The 17426-nt window shown below is 43.1% G+C and overlaps 1 protein-coding gene across 2 annotated transcripts; it reads right to left on the bottom strand.

Moving 5' to 3' along the window:
• Positions 1 to 4135: 4135 nt before the first annotated feature.
• On the bottom strand, positions 4136 to 15116 carry TMIE (transmembrane inner ear). Of its 2 annotated transcripts, none has more exons than XM_053956228.1 (4): positions 14960 to 15116; positions 12235 to 12352; positions 5486 to 5635; positions 4136 to 4402 (listed from the first exon to the last, which is right to left on the bottom strand). In XM_053956228.1, the coding sequence occupies exons 1-4, from the start codon at positions 15044 to 15046 to the stop codon at positions 4386 to 4388; spliced, it is 372 nt and encodes a 123-aa protein (XP_053812203.1). In that variant the 5' UTR covers positions 15047 to 15116; the 3' UTR covers positions 4136 to 4385. The 2 variants fall into 2 exon arrangements, with proteins under 2 accessions (XP_053812203.1, XP_053812193.1); XM_053956218.1 differs by having other exon boundaries at positions 4136 to 4656.
• Between the last annotated feature and the right edge of the window lie 2310 nt (positions 15117 to 17426).

Genomic DNA, 17426 nt, shown 5'->3' on the forward strand with positions numbered 1-17426 from the left:
CACGATCCCAACACCAAAATCTGGCTGAGGTGACACTTCCACAAGACCTCGTGGAATTTGTTTTCCTGCTCACCTACACTCTCCCCTCATTCCTTTTCCTTGGAAAAACCTCAAATCCGGAGCACCTCTGACTTTGCCCTTTGGAAATTCCCAGAGGTGAGAGCAGGACCTTGCTGGGGGTGTGTTTTTCATGGATTTGCTTCCCTGGGTTCAGTCCAAGAGGGAAGGATCCTTGATGGGATTAAGGGAAGAATTCCTGAGGGAGAGATTCCTCTCTTCCCACAGCAAACACCGATATTGAGCTGATGGGAAATATTCCCAAAATGTTCATTTCTCCACACAGATTGTATGGAGAGGGATAACTTGGAGTTCTCTGGAGACATCCACGATCCCAACACCAAAATCCGGCTCAGGTGACAATTCCACAAAATCCTGTGGAGTTTGTTTTCCTGCCCATCCACATTCACCCTTCATTCCCTTTCCTTGAGATTACCTTGGAAAAGCCACAAACCTGTCTTTGTCCTTTGGAAATTCCCAGAGGTGACAGCAGGACCTTGCTGGGGGCGTGTTTTTCATGGATTTGCTTCCCTGGCTTCAGTCCAGGAGGCGTCAGGCGGTTCCTGGTGTTCCCGAGGGGGATTTTCCAGGAGCTGCTGAACAGGGGACGGGAATGTCCCACAAATGTCCCACAAGAGCCCGGGACTCAGGTCACTGCTCCCGCTGCCGGAGGGCTGAGCCGGCACCATTCCCCCTTTCCAGGTTTTTTCATGGGTTCATTCCTGGGCACTGGGGCAGGACCGAGGGAGCAGCACAATCCCTTTCCAGGCGGGCTGGGAATGTGTCTAACAAACGCTGGAGCACTCAATTTTTCCTTCTATTTTCCATGGAAGGCTAACCCAGGGAGAAAATTGGGAGAAACCAGCACCAGGAGCAACTTTAGCTGGAAGATTTCCCAAATCCAGGCTCAATTTCCCATCCCAAACAAGCCCAGATTCCTTAAAACTGGGTCTAATATCCCAGACAAGATCCCCTCTAGTGGGAATTTCTGGAATATGTGAAGATCCTGGAATTTATTCCTGGTCCTGACTGGGTGATTTTTCCTCCTCCAGGACCAGCACCACCTGAATCCAAGGAAATGAGCGATCCTGCCATTATTCCTTGGATTTCTGAGAATTAAATGCAACTTTTGGCCTCTGGAATTCCATTTCCACCCAAATCCAGGACAATAAATCTATTTTTCCACTAAAATTTCCTTCCCATGACTGTGGCTTTTCCAAGGCAATTTCTCCATCTGCTGGTGGAAAAGCAACTCCCAAGGTGCTGGAATAACTCCGGGCTGGAATTTTCCACCTTTTTTTTTCACTTCCTGACCTCCAGATCCTACTGGAACAGGGGAAAACATCGGATTTAGGCTGGGAATTTCTTCCCTCTGTTTCCACTTCAGGAATTGGGATGAGTTTTATGGTCAGAATGATCCCTGGAAACTCTAGGAATGGATTCCCTGATCCTGGGAATGAATTCTGATCCCAGGAATGAATTCCCTGCATTTCACTCCCAATCTAATAATTCCAAACCAAATTATTCCCAAAGAATAAATTCTTTTTTTTTTTTTTTTTTTTTAACAGAAAATCCCTTTTTTAAAATCAATAAGACATTCCCACAAATCTTTTGGAACTGATCCAAAGGATTTGGAATATTTCCTTGGAAAAAATTGATTGAGGTGGATTTTAAAGGATTCCCCAATCCCAATGAATATTTTATTTCGGATTTTGGTTGTTTTTAACAAGATTGGGATGGAAGTTGGATGAGGGAGAAGGAATTCCATGGAAAAGAAAAGGAGCAGATTTTCCTCCTGGAAATCTTTGGATTGGGAATAAATCCGCTCCTCTTCCCTCTCCAAACGGAGCCACATCCCAAATTTCCAGCACGATTCCAACTGCAGGAGAGGAATCTGAGTTTTCCTGCCCCAATCCCAGCTGGATCCCATCCTGGAGTTTTTAAGGCATGAATATCCCTTTCCAAAATTCCCATGGATCTGGCAGATCCCAGGGAGCAAAGCCTGAATCCAATGGAAAAATATTTTTTTTTTGTAGTGATTTCTGACTAAACAGAGACTTGAAAAATTTGGATTGGGATGGAAATTCCAAAGAAATCCAATCTTTGTATCTGTATTCCCCCTTTTCTATCGGTGCCATTCCAAGGATGGAGATTTAGGGCTCCGCTGTGTCCAGTGGCAGAATTCCCAATGTTGGAATTCCAGTTTTCCCTGGATCATTCTCTTCCCAAACATTCCCGTGCTTCTGGACATCATTCCCAACGTCTCTCCTTAAGTTTTCCACCTTTTCAGGTGCTCTGGAATTTTGGGACTTTGTGGGGCTGAGCGACCTCACTCAGACAGAAAATTCCCTTCATTTTTCCAGGCTTGTTTCCCACCAGGATGAGTTGAGTGGGACAGAAGGGAAAGGAAAATCGGGAAAAGGAAAAGTGGGAAAAATGGGAAATATCTTGGCACTGATAAATCCGGGTTGGAAAAACAGCTGGAAAACAGCTGGAAAAAAAATCTATTAAATATCAAATAAATCCCATTCCTGGGGATAAAGGATTGGAGGGAATTCTCCCTACAGAGCAGATAGTTCCAGGATATCCTGGATTTTAATTATCCCAGGATTTTCCATGTTATCCCCAAAAAAATCTGGAGTTAAATCCCCCCAGCTGGAAATTTTAAGGCAGAAATTGCTGGAATATTCCCAAAACAGCTGGAAAACGCCACTCCCGATAAATCCACTCCACAGGAATTCCTGGGAAGGGAGGCAATAGCAGCCACATGGAAGCGGAGCAGAATTCCTGGTCTCGGAACTGGCCTTCCTCAGCAAAAAAATTGGGAAAATGTTGATAAATGTCCTGGGAAAGATGGAATTCCTGGTGTTTCCAGCAGCAATCCTGGAAAAGAGGCACTGGAGAAGGAAGGAAATATTCCCATGTGTCCCAAAACCTCTTGGAATCCACAGGAGCCACACCTTGGAGAATTCCATCCTTTGGGATTTTCCTGGAAATTACATAATCCCTAAAATTCCCCACGAGGAGGTGCCGAGTGCCAGGAAATCTTTCTCCAACTTCTCCAGGTCCTCCAGGAGAAGAAATTCAGGATGAATCCCATTCTCCTTTAGTTCATTCCCGTGTTTATCCAAAGTCCTCATTCCCATTCCAGCTTCCGGTTCGCGTCTATCCCATTCCCACTGGATATTTTTCCCAAATTCCCAGTTTTCCTTCGCGGAGCCGAATCCTGGCGGCTCCATCTCCAAATGGGAAGAAATCCATGCATCCAACAGCATCCCACAGGAATATCTGGAAAAGCACATCCTGCTCCAAGTGCTCCTCCCCCAGCAATTTGCCAGAGCATTCCCAAAAGAAAATTCCAGCACCATCCTTCCGGGATGTCACTTCTTCTTTGCCGGAGCTTTGGAATTCCCACCAGCTTTTCCATTGGTTTTGGCGCCTCCGGATTTTCCAGCTTCGCCTTCTTTTCCCCCCTTTTTCCCTTGTTTCTTGTCGTCTGTGTCCTTTCCCTTTTCCCCCTTTTCCTTTTCCCCCTTTTCTCCTTTCCCCCCTTTTTCCTCTTTTCCTCCTTTTTCTCCTTTCTCCCCCTTTTCTCCGTCTTTTTTTTTGGCTCCGTCCTTCCCTTCCTTCTTGGATTCTTCCTTCTGCTCCTTCTCCCCGTCTTTTTTCTTGGAGCCTTTGGATCCATCCTTCTTTCCCTGAGCCTTGTCCACTTTTCCAGACACGGTGGGAACTTCTTCCTCTTTTTTTTCTTCTCCAACCTGAGCTGTTTCCAAGGATAAGGAAAAAAAAAAAAAAACAAAACAGGAAAGGAATTTATGTGGATTCAAAAACCCAGGAATTGTCAAAATTCCAGCTCCCTGCTAGAAATCTGGGATAAAGGGAAAATATTCCTACTGGGGATTTTCCCATCTGGCTGATTGCTCCCGGTGAGGTTTTTTTGGAATTGAGAAGCAGCAAATCCAAGGATTGATGGATCCCCTTGGAAGAGAGAAGCCACAGGCGGCCGGGAATCAAAAATCCCTAAATTCCTTGGAGAACCATCTCATCCCATAAGGATTAACTGGAAGGACAAGGATTCAGTGGAAGGACAAGGATTTATTCATGGAATTGAGTTCAGCTCCAGAGGCAGGGCTGGGAATTCCCAGTTTCAGGCACCCCTGAAATTGTGGGATTTGTGCAAATTCCCGTTGTTCATCTCATAATTCTGCATTTTGCTGGTGTAGGACTCAATTTCTCCAAGGAATTCCTAAATTCCTACAATAGTGGGATCTGCCTCTTTCCCCACGGATTGAAGCAGCATATCCCAAATTAGGGAAATGCCGTTTTTATGGAATTACAGCTCCTGGAGAGACACAGGAAAGAAGGAAAAAAAGTCATCAAAAGGTGTTGAGGAAACAGGAAAAATCCAGGAATGGAGAAGCAGCAAATCCAAGGATTGATGGATCCCCTTGGAAAAGAGAAGCCACAGGCAGCTGGGAATCAAAACTCCCTAAATTCCTTGGAAAACCATCTCATCCTCTTCCTTCAGCACAGGCAGGGAGTGGAGAGGTCTGGATTGGCTGTGGCCAGAGAGAGTGAGGAGATTTTCAGGAGAGCCTATGGAATGAGGAAAGGAGAGTGAGAGCAGCGGAGAAGAAACATTCCAGCAGGAAAAACCGGGAATGTGGAATTCCAATCACTCCAGTTTCACTCCTGGTATTCCCCAACCCAAGAGCAGGCCCTGAAATTAAATTAATTCCCACTGGGAATTTTCAGCATGGAATTCTCCTTCTAACTAAGGAGGGTGAGGGATGGAAATTGATGGGAAAATGGGATACGGCCTCCAGTTGTCCCAGGAAAAGTTTGGGCTGAATATTAGGGAAAAAAATTCCTGCTTGAAAGAATGATTAAGGATGGGGAAGTGTTGGAATCACCATCCCTGGAAGGGTTCCAAAACCCAGGAGATGTGGAATTTCACAGGATGTTTTAGTAGGATTTGGTTCAGAAGAGGATTTGATGGATTTGAGAAGCTTTTCCAAACTTAATTTGGGAATGAAGGAATGATTCCAACTCGAACTGACGGAAAAGTTCCCTCTTATCCAAAGGATTTTATCCCAATATCCTGAGTCCACACTGGGAGGGTTGACCTTGGTGGTGGCACCACGGGAGGGACTTTGCGCTCCCAGAATCCCAAAAAAAAAAAGCAGGAATTACCTCCGGGAATGTCGGTGAGCTCATTGAGGGCACAATCCCAAAAGAAAAGTGGGAATTACCTCTGGGAATGTCACTGAGCTCTTTGAGGGATTTCGCGCTGAGCTCTTTGAGGGACTTCGCGCTGCCACAATCCCCCCCAAAAAAGTGGGAATTACCTCTGGGAATGTCGCTGAGCTCTTTGAGGGACTTTGCGCTGCCAGAATCCCCAAAAAAAAAAAAAAGCGGGAATTACCTCCGGGAATTTCGGTGAGCTCGCCCAGGGGCGGCACCGTGTCCAGTTTGTCCGCGTAGTTTTTGGCCGCCTGGCGCTGGGCGTAGCGAGCCTCGATCTCCTTCCGCGTGCGCGGGATCCGGCACTTGAAGATGCAGCACAGGGTGATAACTGGGAATGGGAAACAGGGAATTCTGGGTGAGGGAATGGGAACGGGAAATGTGGAATTCTGGGTGAGGGAATGGGAATGGGAAACGTGGAATTCTGGGTGATAACTGGGAATGGGAAACAGGGAATTCTGGGTGAGGGAATGGGAATGGGAAATGTGGAATTCTGGGTGAGGGAATGGGAATGGGAAACGTGGAATTCTGGGTGATAACTGGGAATGGGAAATGTGGAATTCTGGGTGATAAATGGTAATGGGAAACGTGGAATTCTGAGTGAGGGAATGGGAATGGGAAACGTGGAATTCTGGGTGATAACTGGGAATGGGAAACGTGGAATTCTGGGTGAGGGAATGGGAATGGGAAACATGGAATTCTGGGTGAGGGAATGGGAATGGGAAACGTGGAATTCTGGGTGATAACTGGGAATGGGAAATGTGGAATTCTGGGTGATAAATGGTAATGGGAAACGTGGAATTCTGAGTGAGGGAATGGGAATGGGAAACGTGGAATTCTGGGCGAGGGGCTGGGAATGGGAAATGTGGAATTCTGGGTGAGGGAATGGGAATGGGAAACGTGGAATTCTGGGTGATAACTGGGAATGGGAAATGTGGAATTCTGGGTGATAAATGGTAATGGGAAACGTGGAATTCTGAGTGAGGGAATGGGAATGGGAAACGTGGAATTCTGGGTGATAACTGGGAATGGGAAACGTGGAATTCTGGGTGAGGGAATGGGAATGGGAAACATGGAATTCTGGGTGAGGGAATGGGAATGGGAAACGTGGAATTCTGGGTGATAACTGGGAATGGGAAATGTGGAATTCTGGGTGATAAATGGTAATGGGAAACGTGGAATTCTGAGTGAGGGAATGAGAATGGGAAACGTGGAATTCTGGGTGATAACTGGGAATGGGAAACGTGGAATTCTGGGTGAGGGAATGGGAATGGAAAAAAGGGAATTCTGGGTGAGGGAATGGGAATGGGAAGTGTGGAATTCTGGGCGAGGGGCTGGGAATGGGAAATGTGGAATTCTGGGTGAGGGAATGGGAATGGGAAACGTGGAATTCTGGGTGATAACTGGGAATGGGAAACATGGAATTCTGGGTGAGGGAATGGGAATGGGAAACGTGGAATTCTGGGTGATAACTGGGAATGGGAAATGTGGAATTCTGGGTGATAAATGGGAATAGGAAATGTGGAATTCTGGGTCAGTTATTTGGAATGGAAAACAGGGAATTCTGGGTGAGGGAATGGGAATGGGAAATGTGGAATTCTGGGTGATAACTGGGAACGGGAAACGTGGAATTCTGCGTGAGGGAATGGGAATGGGAAACGTGGAATTCTGGGTGATAACTGGGAACGGGAAACGTGGAATTCTGGGTGAGTTATTTGGAATGGAAAACAGGGAATTCTGGGTGAGAGAATGGGAATGGGAAATGTGGAATTCTGGGTGAGGGGCTGGGAATGGGAAACGTGGAATTCTGGGTGAGGGAATGGGAATGGGAAATGTGGAATTCTGGGTGAGGGAATGGGAATGGGAAACGTGGAATTCTGGGTGAGGGAATGGGAATGGGAAACGTGGAATTCTGGGTGATAACTGGGAATGGGAAATGTGGAATTCTGGGTGATAAATGGGAATGGGAAACGTGGAATTCTGGGTGATAACTGGGAATGGGAAACGTGGAATTCTGGGTGATAACTGGGAATGGGAAACATGGAATTCTGGGCGAGGGAATGGGAATGGGAAACGTGGAATTCTGGGTGATAACTGGGAATGGGAAACATGGAATTCTGGGTGAGTTATTGGGAGAGAAATGAGGAATTCTGGGTGTGGTACTGGGAGTGGGAGAGGGAAACATGGAATTCTGGGGGAGTTATTTGGAATGGAAAACAGGGAATTCTGGCTGAGTTCCTAGGAATGGACAGGGAGAAACAAAGATTTAACTGAGAATGGGAGCGGGAAATATGGAATTCTGGGTGAGTTCCTGGGAATGGAAAATATGGAATTCTGGGGGAGATCCTGGGAATGGGAGAGGGAAATTAGAGGCTGGGTGAGTTACTGGGAACGGATAAGGAGAAATGAGGATTTAACTGGGAATGGGAGTGGGAAATGTGGAATTCTGCGTGAGGTACTGGGAATGGAAAATATGGAATTGTGTGTGAGTTATTGGGAATGGGAGAGGGGATCAAGGATTTGTGTTGGTTGCTGGGAATGGGAGTGGGAAGGAATTCTGGGGATAACTGGGAATAGCAAAGTAAAACATGGAATTCTGGGTGAGTTCCTGGGAATGGACAGGGAGAAACGAGGATTTAACTGGGAATGGGAGTGGGAAACGCGGAATTCTGGGTGAGCTATTTGGAATGGGAAATGTGTAATTCTGGGGGAGTTATTGAGAATGGAAGACATGGAATTCTGGATGAGTTAATGGGAATGGGACACATGGAATTCTGGAGGAGTTTTTGGGAATGAAAGATGTGGAATTCTGGGGCAGTTACTGGGAATGGGATACGTGGAATTCTGGATGAGTTATTGGGAATGGAAAATGTGGAATTCTGGGTCCATTACTGGGAGAGAGAAATGAAGAATTCTGGGTGAGGTATTGGGAATAGGAAATATGGAATTCTGGGCGAGTTGCTGGGAATGGGAGAGGGAGAAACCAGGATTTAACTGGGAATGGGAGAGGGAATTGAGGAATTCTGGGTGAGTTGCTGGGAATGGCAACAGGAAACAAGGATCTGGGGGAATTCCTGGGAATGGGAGACGGGAACAAGAATTTGCAGTGGTCACTGGGAATGGGAGCGGGAAATGTGGAATTCTAGGGGAGTTATTGGGAATGGGAAATGAGGAATTCTGGAGGAATTATTTGGAATGGAGAGGAAAATGAGGAATTCTGGGGATAACTGGGAATGGCAATGGGATAAAAAGAATTCGGGCTGAGTTCCTGGGAATGGGAAATGAGGATTTTGATTGGATACTGGGAATGGGAGGAGGAAACACGGGAATCTGGGTGAGGTACTGGGAATGGGAGAGGGAAATGAGGAATTCTAGCTGAGTTCCTGGGAATGGCAACGGGAAACGAGGATCTGGGGGAATTCCTGGGAATGGGAGACGGGAATGAGAATTTGCACTGGTCACAGGGAATGGGAGCGGGAAATGTGGAATTCTAGGGGAGTTATTGGGAATGGGAAATATCGAATTCTGGAGGAGTTATTGGGAATGGGAAATGAGGAATTCTGGAGGAGTTATTGGGAATGGAGAGGAAAATGAGGAATTCTGGGGATAACTGGGAATGGCAATGGGATAAAAAGAATTCGGGCTGAGTTCCTGGGAATGGGAAATGAGGATTTTGATTGGATACTGGGAATGGGAGGAGGAAACACGGGAATCTGGGTGAGGTACTGGGAATGGGAGAGGGAAATGAGGAATTCTAGCTGAGTTCCTGGGAATGGCAACGGGAAACGAGGATCTGGGGGAATTCCTGGGAATGGGAGACGGGAACGAGAATTTGCACTGGTCACAGGGAATGGGAGCGGGAAATGTGGAATTCCGGGTGAGGGGCTGGGAATGGAAAACCGGGAATTTGGATTTTCCTCCGTCGTTTATGGGATGGTGCCACCTCGTGGGAGTTGGAATCCGCACTTGGATCTGATTTCTGGCTTGATTGGATTGATTCTGTTTAATTTTATTACTATTAACGATAATATAAACATTAATATTAACTTGTTAAATATTCAATAAATATATCGTTAGAACAATTAAATTAAAATAATTCATATTAATTATAATGTTATAGAAATTATTATTCATAACATTAAAACATATATGTTAAATATTTATGATTTAAAAGATATTTATTACGCATAATTGCTTATAGTCAATATTTAATATTATATTTAGGATAATGATAATTAATTACTGTCTTATGGAAATATATTTAGATTAAATATATATTTATTTCATATTTATTATTTGATTTATAATTATGGCAAACGCTTCTGAAATTTTATATTGTTCAAATTAATTATTATAACCTGAACGATAATTAATTGTATAATTATAAAAATATATCAGCATCTGTGACATCGAAATATATTTAGATCAAATAAATATTATTCTTTAATATTTATTATTTATATTAATCAATTTTAAGTATTTATTATAATTATACAATTATAGCTATAATTATAATTAAATGTATTGTTCTAGAAATATATTTTTATTTATGACATGGAAATATATTCCATTATTATAAATTCACTTGTTTAATTCATTCTTTTTATTTCCTTCTTTAAGAAAATAATAGTAATAATATTGATATTAATATTAATATTAATATTAATAATAATAATAATAATAATAATAATAATAATGTCATTAGATACATATATTATTATTAATAACACAGAAATATATTATTCAATAAATATAGTTTAAATTACTTAATTTCCTTATTTATTATAAAAATAGTGAAAATAAAGTTATTAACGACAACTGTAATTACAATAAACTATATAATTATATAAACTTATTATAATTTATAATACATAAATCTGTTATTCCATAAATATAATTGTAACTAATTGTAATACTTTATAATAAAAAAAATATTTTAATTAATAAGTCATTAATAATACTCACTATAATATCAATGAAAATTATATTTACAATCCAATTATTTTTAAAGCATAATTCCGGTACTTCTATTTTATTTAGATTTTTATATTTAGTTCTTGTTTTAGTTTTGGTTTTACAATTATTTCCATTTCTTAACTTTATATTTTATATTTCATTCTATTTTGAATTTTATAGCTCCATATGGATTTTTAAATTTATTTCTATTTCTTAATTTCCTGGTTTATGACTAATTTTATGTTTTACTTTTCTATTTATTTCTATTGTTTAACATAATATTTTCATATTTCATTTAATATATTTGTTAATTTATATTTAATTATTTTAATTATTATTTTAATTAAATATATTTTATTTTAATTTTTCCATTATTCTATTTATTTTTCTTTTTTAATTTTATCCTTTCATATTTATCGCGATTTTTAATTCCCTATTTTTATATTTATTTTTAATTCCCTATTTTCCCGTTTCGTTCCATTTCCCAATTCCCTGTTTTCCACGGATTTTCTCCATCCCAAATCCCATCCCAGGCGGGGATAGGGGCGGAGCTTGGGCCATTCCCGCTCTGCATTCCCACTGGGAATTCCCGAATTCCTGGACACCTGAAGGGAATCCAGGAAACTCCGGGATCACTCCCAGGGAAGGAATTCCCTCGGAAAGAGATTCCAGGTGGAAATCTCCAGTTTGGATTCCCCCAGAATTCTCAATTCCAGCCCAGAGGAATTCCCAAAATCCAGGACAACTGAAGGGAACTCTCAGGAATTCCCACCCCCAGCTGGGAATTCCAGCCCAGAGGAATTCCCAAATTCCTGGACACCTGAAGGGAATCCAGGAAACTCTGGGATCACTCCCAGGGACAGAATTGGCTTGGAAAGAGATTCCAGGTGGGAATGTCCAGTTTAGAGCTGGGACCTCCCTCTGGAATTCCCACACTCAGCTGGGAATTCCCGCCCAGAGGAAATCCCGAATTCCTGGACACCTGAAGGGAATCTGGGATACTCACCCAACACATTCCATGATTCCCAACCCGCATCATTCCATCATTCCCAACCCAACGCATTCCACAATTCCCAACCCGCATCATTCCATGATTCCCAACCCAACACATTCCATGATTCCCAACCCGCATCATTCCATGATTCCCAACCCAACACATTCCATGATTCCCAACCCGCATCATTCCATGATTCCCAACCCAACACATTCCATAATTCCTAACCCCAAGGCATTCCACGATTCCCAGCCTGCATCATTCCATGATTCCCAACCCAAGGCATTCCATGATTCGATTCCCAAGCTGCATCATTCCATGATCCCAACCCAAAGCATTCCACGATTCCCAGCCTGCATCATTCCATGATTCCCAGACTGAATCATTCCACAATTCCCAACCCACATCATTCCACAATTCCCATCCCAAGGCATTCCACGATTCCCAACCCGCATCATTCCATGATTACCAACCCAACACATTCCATGATTCCCAACCCAAGGCATTCCATGATTCCCAAGCCCCATCATTCCATGAATCCCAACCCGAGGCATTCCACGATTCCCAGCCTGCATCATTCCATGATTCCCAGACTGAATCATTCCACAATTCCCAACCCACATCATTCCACAATTCCCATCCCAAGGCATTCCACTATTCCCAGCCACATCATTCCATGATTCCCAACCCAACGCATTCCATAATTCCTAACCCGCATCATTCCATAATTCCTAACCCCAAGCATTCCACGATTCCCAGCCTGAATCATTCCATGATTCCCAGGCCCACGGCTCCATCCCGGATTGGGGTGGGAATGCGGTGCTGGAGCCGATTCCCATCCCTGGAATGTCTCCGGGTGCTCCCGAGATGAATCCCTGGCGATTCCCACCAGAGAATCCCTCCTTGTGCATTCCTGGGATTCCAGAGAGCGCCCTGGGGGGGTTTTCCAGAGGAAAAATCCTGGGAATTCCGGGACTCACTGATGGAAAGGACGAAGAGGGCGAAGATCCCGACCACCTGCCAGAGGCGCAGCCCCCAGATCACCACGGTCTCCGACGTCACCGGATCCGGCTTTTTTTTGGGAGGTGCCGTGGTGGCCTGGGAAAAAGGGAGGGAAAAAGCAGCAGGAAAAGATGGATTAGGACGGCAAAATTCCCAAAAATGCTCTGGGAGGTGATGAGAGCACGGGAAATGGTGGAAAGGTTGGTGAGACCTCGAGAATTTGGGAATGTTGGAGGGATTTTTAAGGAATCTCCTTTTTCCAGCCATTCCTTGGCTCGCTCTGGAATTCGTTTCTCTGCTTTTCCAATGGATTTTAAGGATTGGGATCTCCATCAATGAGGGCCTGAATGAGAAAATTCCTGGAAAAAACGCCTGGAAAAATTCCTCCCTTCACTTTTCCAATGAATTTTAATGGAAACACGTCCTCGGGATGTTGGAAAGCTGCGGATCCAGGAGGAAGCAGCATGGAATCACAAGGAAATCCTGGGATAAAAAGTTGTGGAATTTTTTAATGGAAATATAAACTCAGCCAAAACCTAAAGGATGGAAATCCTACTAAATATTCCAAGGGATTTTTAGGGAACACCTTGAAGCAGCAGCTGGAAAACAGCTGGAATACACCCGGTGCCCAAAAAAATTCCCGATTTTTTTGGGAATCCCTCTGGAATGAGGTATTTCCTCCAGGAATTTTATCCCGAGCTGGGAATAAAAGATTATTCCCAATTTTTCCTTCCAGGATTGGCTTGGATTCGGGATCCAATTCCCAGAGAAATCCCTCGATATCCCATTGTTTGCTGAGCTCCGGGATCAGGAGCAGGGAAGGATTTTTGGGATCAAGCAGGGATTTAGGGGCTCATCCTGGGATTTCAGGATTTCAAACCCATCCCGGGATTTTCTGATTCTCTTCCCAAATTTTGGGAGAATTTCCAGCCCTGGGAATTTTTCCGAAGGCCTGGGAGCCAGCCAAGATTTTCCTCCATCAAATCCAAGATTTCAAGGGATTTTTGCTTCAAATATTTCCTTGCTGTTTTCCCTTTATTTTTCCTTATCTTTGGGGTTTTTTTGGGAATTTTTTTCAGCTGCCAGAATTCTTTTCCTCTCCAGCTTTTTTTTTCCTCCTCTGTCTGCTCCAGTCTGGCTGAGCCGCAATCGAATTATTCGGGATAACTCCATTATCCAATTATTTCCAGGAATAAACTCCTCGCAGAGCTTTTGCTTTTCCAGGAAAAAAAAAAATGGGAATAAAAAAAGCAGATCCAGAAATTCTCGCTGTTTATCCCGATTTTTGGGGCTTGGATGTTTTATTTTTGTTTTCTGGGAATTGTCTGGGAAAAAGGGGGAAATTTTCCAGCTGGCTGGATCGCCCTTGGGATTCAGGGAAGGATAATTTGGGAATTCTGCATTGTCAGGGGAAGTTCTGCCTCATTTCTTCCCTTGGGAATAGTTGGACAGCTCGGAAAACCTGGAATTCTTCCTGGAGCAGCAGCCTGGCCTTGGAAAGGATTCCTGGATTTATGGAATGCTCAGGTAGGAGGGGATGGGGGAAAAACAGAGATTCGGCTGGGAATGAGAGGCCAGAAATCCTGGAAAAAAAATCAGGAAAAGGGAAAGGACGAGAGGCTGGAAATCCTGGGATAAAAATATGGGAAAGGAGGGATGAGAGGTTTGAAATCCTGGAAAAATGGGAAAGGGAGGGAGAAGAGGCCAGAAATCCTGGGAAAAAAATATGGAAAGTGAGGGATGAGAGGATGGAGATCCTGGAAAAAAATATGGAAAGGGAAATCCTGGAAAAAAATCAGGATAAGGGTAAGGGTGAGAGGTTTGAAATCTTGGGAAAAATGGGAAAGGAGGGATGAGAGGCTGGAAATCCTGGGGGGAAAAATATGGAAAAGGGAAAGGGATGACAGGTTTGAAATCCTGGAAAAAATATGGAAAGGGAGGGAGAAGAGGCCGGAAATCCTGTAAAAAATCAGGAAAATGGATGAGAGGCCGGAAATCCTGGGGGAAAAATGTGGAAAAGGGAAAGGATGAGAAGTTTGAAATCCTGGGAAATTCCTGGAATTTTCTAATCCCAGAAATCGCAGCCAAATTCTGCTCCAGGAATTCCCAGGCGGAGCAGGGAAAAGGATCCAGAGGGGGAAAAAAACCCGAAAGGTTTTGGGAGCTGGGATTTGTGTTCCAGGCTGGAATTTCCCTCTGGAATTGCAGCGAGGGCTTGGGAGCCGCTCTTCCCTCCCAGATCATTCCCGAATTTTCCATAAATTTGGGAATGCAGAGTCATCCTTAGGGAAAAGCTCCTGTGGAGGGGCAGGAATTCCATGAAATCCCACAATTCCATGGAATTCCACAATTCCATGAAATCCAGGATTACAGGGAATGAGGGAAGGCGGGAGAGAGAAAACCCATCCCAAATATTTCCAATATTTTCCAAATATTTCATGGGAATATCCACCAGGAATAGGATTTTTTGGGATCATTTTTGCCCTGCTCCTCAAATTATGGAAAACCGGGAAAAACCAGCGATTCCAACTCAGAATTCCCAATTCAGCCTTTCAAGAAGCACCAAAAATTCCCAAAAAAACCTCCTTGGATCCACCTTAAATTGCCGGCCGGTTGTTTTCCAGGGAAATCTCCCATTCCCGGCCCTCATTCCCACTTTTCCAGAGGGTTTTTCCAGCGGGATTTTTTTTTTTTTTCCCTCACCTCGATCAGCTGCGCCAGGGAAAGTCGGGATCGGAGCAGGACGAGGCAGGAAAATCCCCAAAAATCCCAGCTTGGATCCCACGCCATCTTCTCCTCCTGGGATTTTCCACCTTCTGCCAAGGCCGGAATTTTTTGGGGGATTTCGGGAAAAGTCCCGGCCTGGTTCTCCGCGCGGGAGCGGCGCTGGGAGCCGTTAATTAATTAATTAAATTAATGAGGCGGTGTCGGTGACGGAGCCCCGGGAAGGGGGATCGGGAGCACCGGGAGGAATTCCTGCTGCTCCACACCGAGGAATTCCTGCTGCTCCAGGGCCTTCCCACATTTGCTTTCCAGGCTTTTTTTTCCCGGTTTCTTTTCCAGTTTTTTTTTTTTTTCAAGTTTTTAAATTTTTTTTCACATTCCCCCCCCCCCCCCCCATTTTTTTTCCCCTTTTTTTCTCCCGTTTTTCTTTCCCTTTTTTTTCCCCCGTTTTTTTCCCATTTTTTTTCTCCCGTTCCCCCCCCCCAGTTTTTTCCCCAATTTTTTTCCCCATTTTTTCCATTTTTTTCCAGTTTTTTTTCCCAGTTTTTTCCCCCCAGTTTTTTTTTTTCCCAGTTTTTTTCCAGTTTCTTTTTCCTCATTTTCCCCCCAGTTTCTTTTTCCTCATTTTCCCCCCAGTTTTTTTTCCCATTTTGTTCCCCAGATTTTTTCCCCAAGTTTTTCCCGGTTTTTTTCCCCAGTTTTTTTGCCCCCAGTTTTGTTTCCCAAGTTTTTTTCCAGTTTTTTTTTCCATTTTCCCCCCCAGTTTCTTTTTCCCATTTTGTTCCCCAGATTTTTTCCCCAAGTTTTTCCCGGTTTTTTTTCCCAGTTTTTTTGCCCCCAGTTTTATTTCCCGAGTTTTTTTCCCCAATTTTTCCCATTTTTTCCCCAGGTTTTTTTTTCCATTTTTTCCCCAGTTTTTTTTCCCTAATTTTTTTTCCCAGGTTTTTTTCCAGTTTTTTTTCCCATTTTTTTCCCCCCAGTTTTGTTCCCCAGATTTTCCCCCAGTTTTTTTCCCCAATTTTTTTCCCATTTTTTCCAGTTTTTTTCCCCAGTTTTTTTCCAGCTTTTTTTCCATTTTCCTCCCAGTTTCTTTTTCCCCATTTTTTCCCCCAGTTTTTTTTCCCAGTTTTTTTTCCCAGTTTTTTTTTCCCAGTTTTTTCCCCAATTTTTTCCCGTTTTTTTTCCCAGTTTTTTTGGCCCCAGTTTTGTTTCCCAAGTTTTTTTCCCCAATTTTTCCCATTTTTTCCCCATTTTTTTCCCCTTTCCAAGTTTTTTTCCCTATTTTTTTCCCCATTTTTTCCCAGTTTTTTTTTCCATTTTTTTTCCCTGTTTTTTTCCCCCAGTTTTGTTCCCCAGATTTTCCCCCATTTTTTTCCCCATTTTTTTCCAGTTTTTTTTTTCCAGTTTTTTTTCCCCAGTTTTTTTTCCCTAATTTTTTCCCCAATTTTTTCCCGTTTTTTTTCCCAGTTTTTTTGGCCCCAGTTTTGTTTCCCAAATTTTTTTCACCAATTTTTCCCATTTTTTCCCCATTTTTTTTCCCCTTTCCCAGTTTTTTTCCCTATTTTTTTCCCATTTTTTCTCAGGTTTTTTTCCATTTTTTTCCCTGTTTTTTTTTCCCCAGTTTTTTTCCCCATTTTTTTTCCCATTTTTTTTTTCCAGTTTTTTCCCCCCAGTTTTGTTTCCCAGTTTTTTTCCTCCAGGTTTTTTTCCCCTAATTTTTTATCCCAAATTTTTTCCCAGTTTTTTTTTTTCCAGTTTTTTTCCCCAGATTTTTTCCCCCAATTTTTTCCCCCATTTTTTTCTCCGAGTTTTTCCCCCATTTTTTTCCCCCCTTTTTTTTCCCAGTTCCCCCCCCCCCCCCCCATTTTTCCACCCCCAGTTTCTTTTTTCCCCAGTTTTTTTTTCCCCCAGTTCTTTTTCCCCATTTTTTTCCAGTTTTTTTTTTTTCCATTTTTTCCCCCAGGATTTTTTGCCCCCAGTTTTGTTTCCCAAGTTTTTTTCCCCAATTTTTCCCATTTTTTTCCCCAGTTTTTTTCCCCTAATTTTTTTTCCCCATTTTTTTCCCAGTTTTTTTTTCAGTTTTTTTCCCCAGTTTTGTTCCCCAGATTTTCCCCATTTTTCCCCCCCAATTTTTTCCCCACTTTTTTCCCATTTTTTCTATTTTTTCCCAGTTTTTTTCCCCAATTTTCCCCCCATTTTTTTCCCAGTTTTTTTTCCAGTTTTTTCCCAGTTTTTTTTTCCCCCAGTTTTGTTTCCCAGTTTTTCCCCCAGTTTTTCCCCCCCCATTTTTTTTTTCCAAACCTTGTTGCTTTAGGGATTGAAATTCTGGAATTTTTTTTTCCCCCTTAAAAAAAAACCAACCTGGGATTCAAGCCAAGATGGATGTTTGGAATTCTGGGATTTCAGGGATGTGCTCCTGCATTTTGTGGAATTCCTGATTTTTTTG

Source organism: Vidua chalybeata, chromosome 1, assembly GCF_026979565.1.
Source record: "Vidua chalybeata isolate OUT-0048 chromosome 1, bVidCha1 merged haplotype, whole genome shotgun sequence".
Classification (NCBI taxonomy): Eukaryota; Metazoa; Chordata; class Aves; order Passeriformes; family Viduidae; genus Vidua; species Vidua chalybeata.

Bases quoted from the DNA above. Each gene is read 5' to 3' on its own strand.
- TMIE (XM_053956218.1), bottom strand. From the start codon at position 15,046: ATGGCGTGGGATCCAAGCTGGGATTTTTGGGGATTTTCCTGCCTCGTC. The intron at 5,636-12,234 runs GTGAGTCCCGGA...TCCCATTCCCAG, and splicing joins CCTCTTCGTCCTTTCCATCA to TTATCACCCTGTGCTGCATC. The intron at 4,657-5,485 runs GTAATTCCCGCT...CTCATTCCATAG, and splicing joins GCTCACCGAAATTCCCGGAG to GCTCTCCTGAAAATCTCCTC.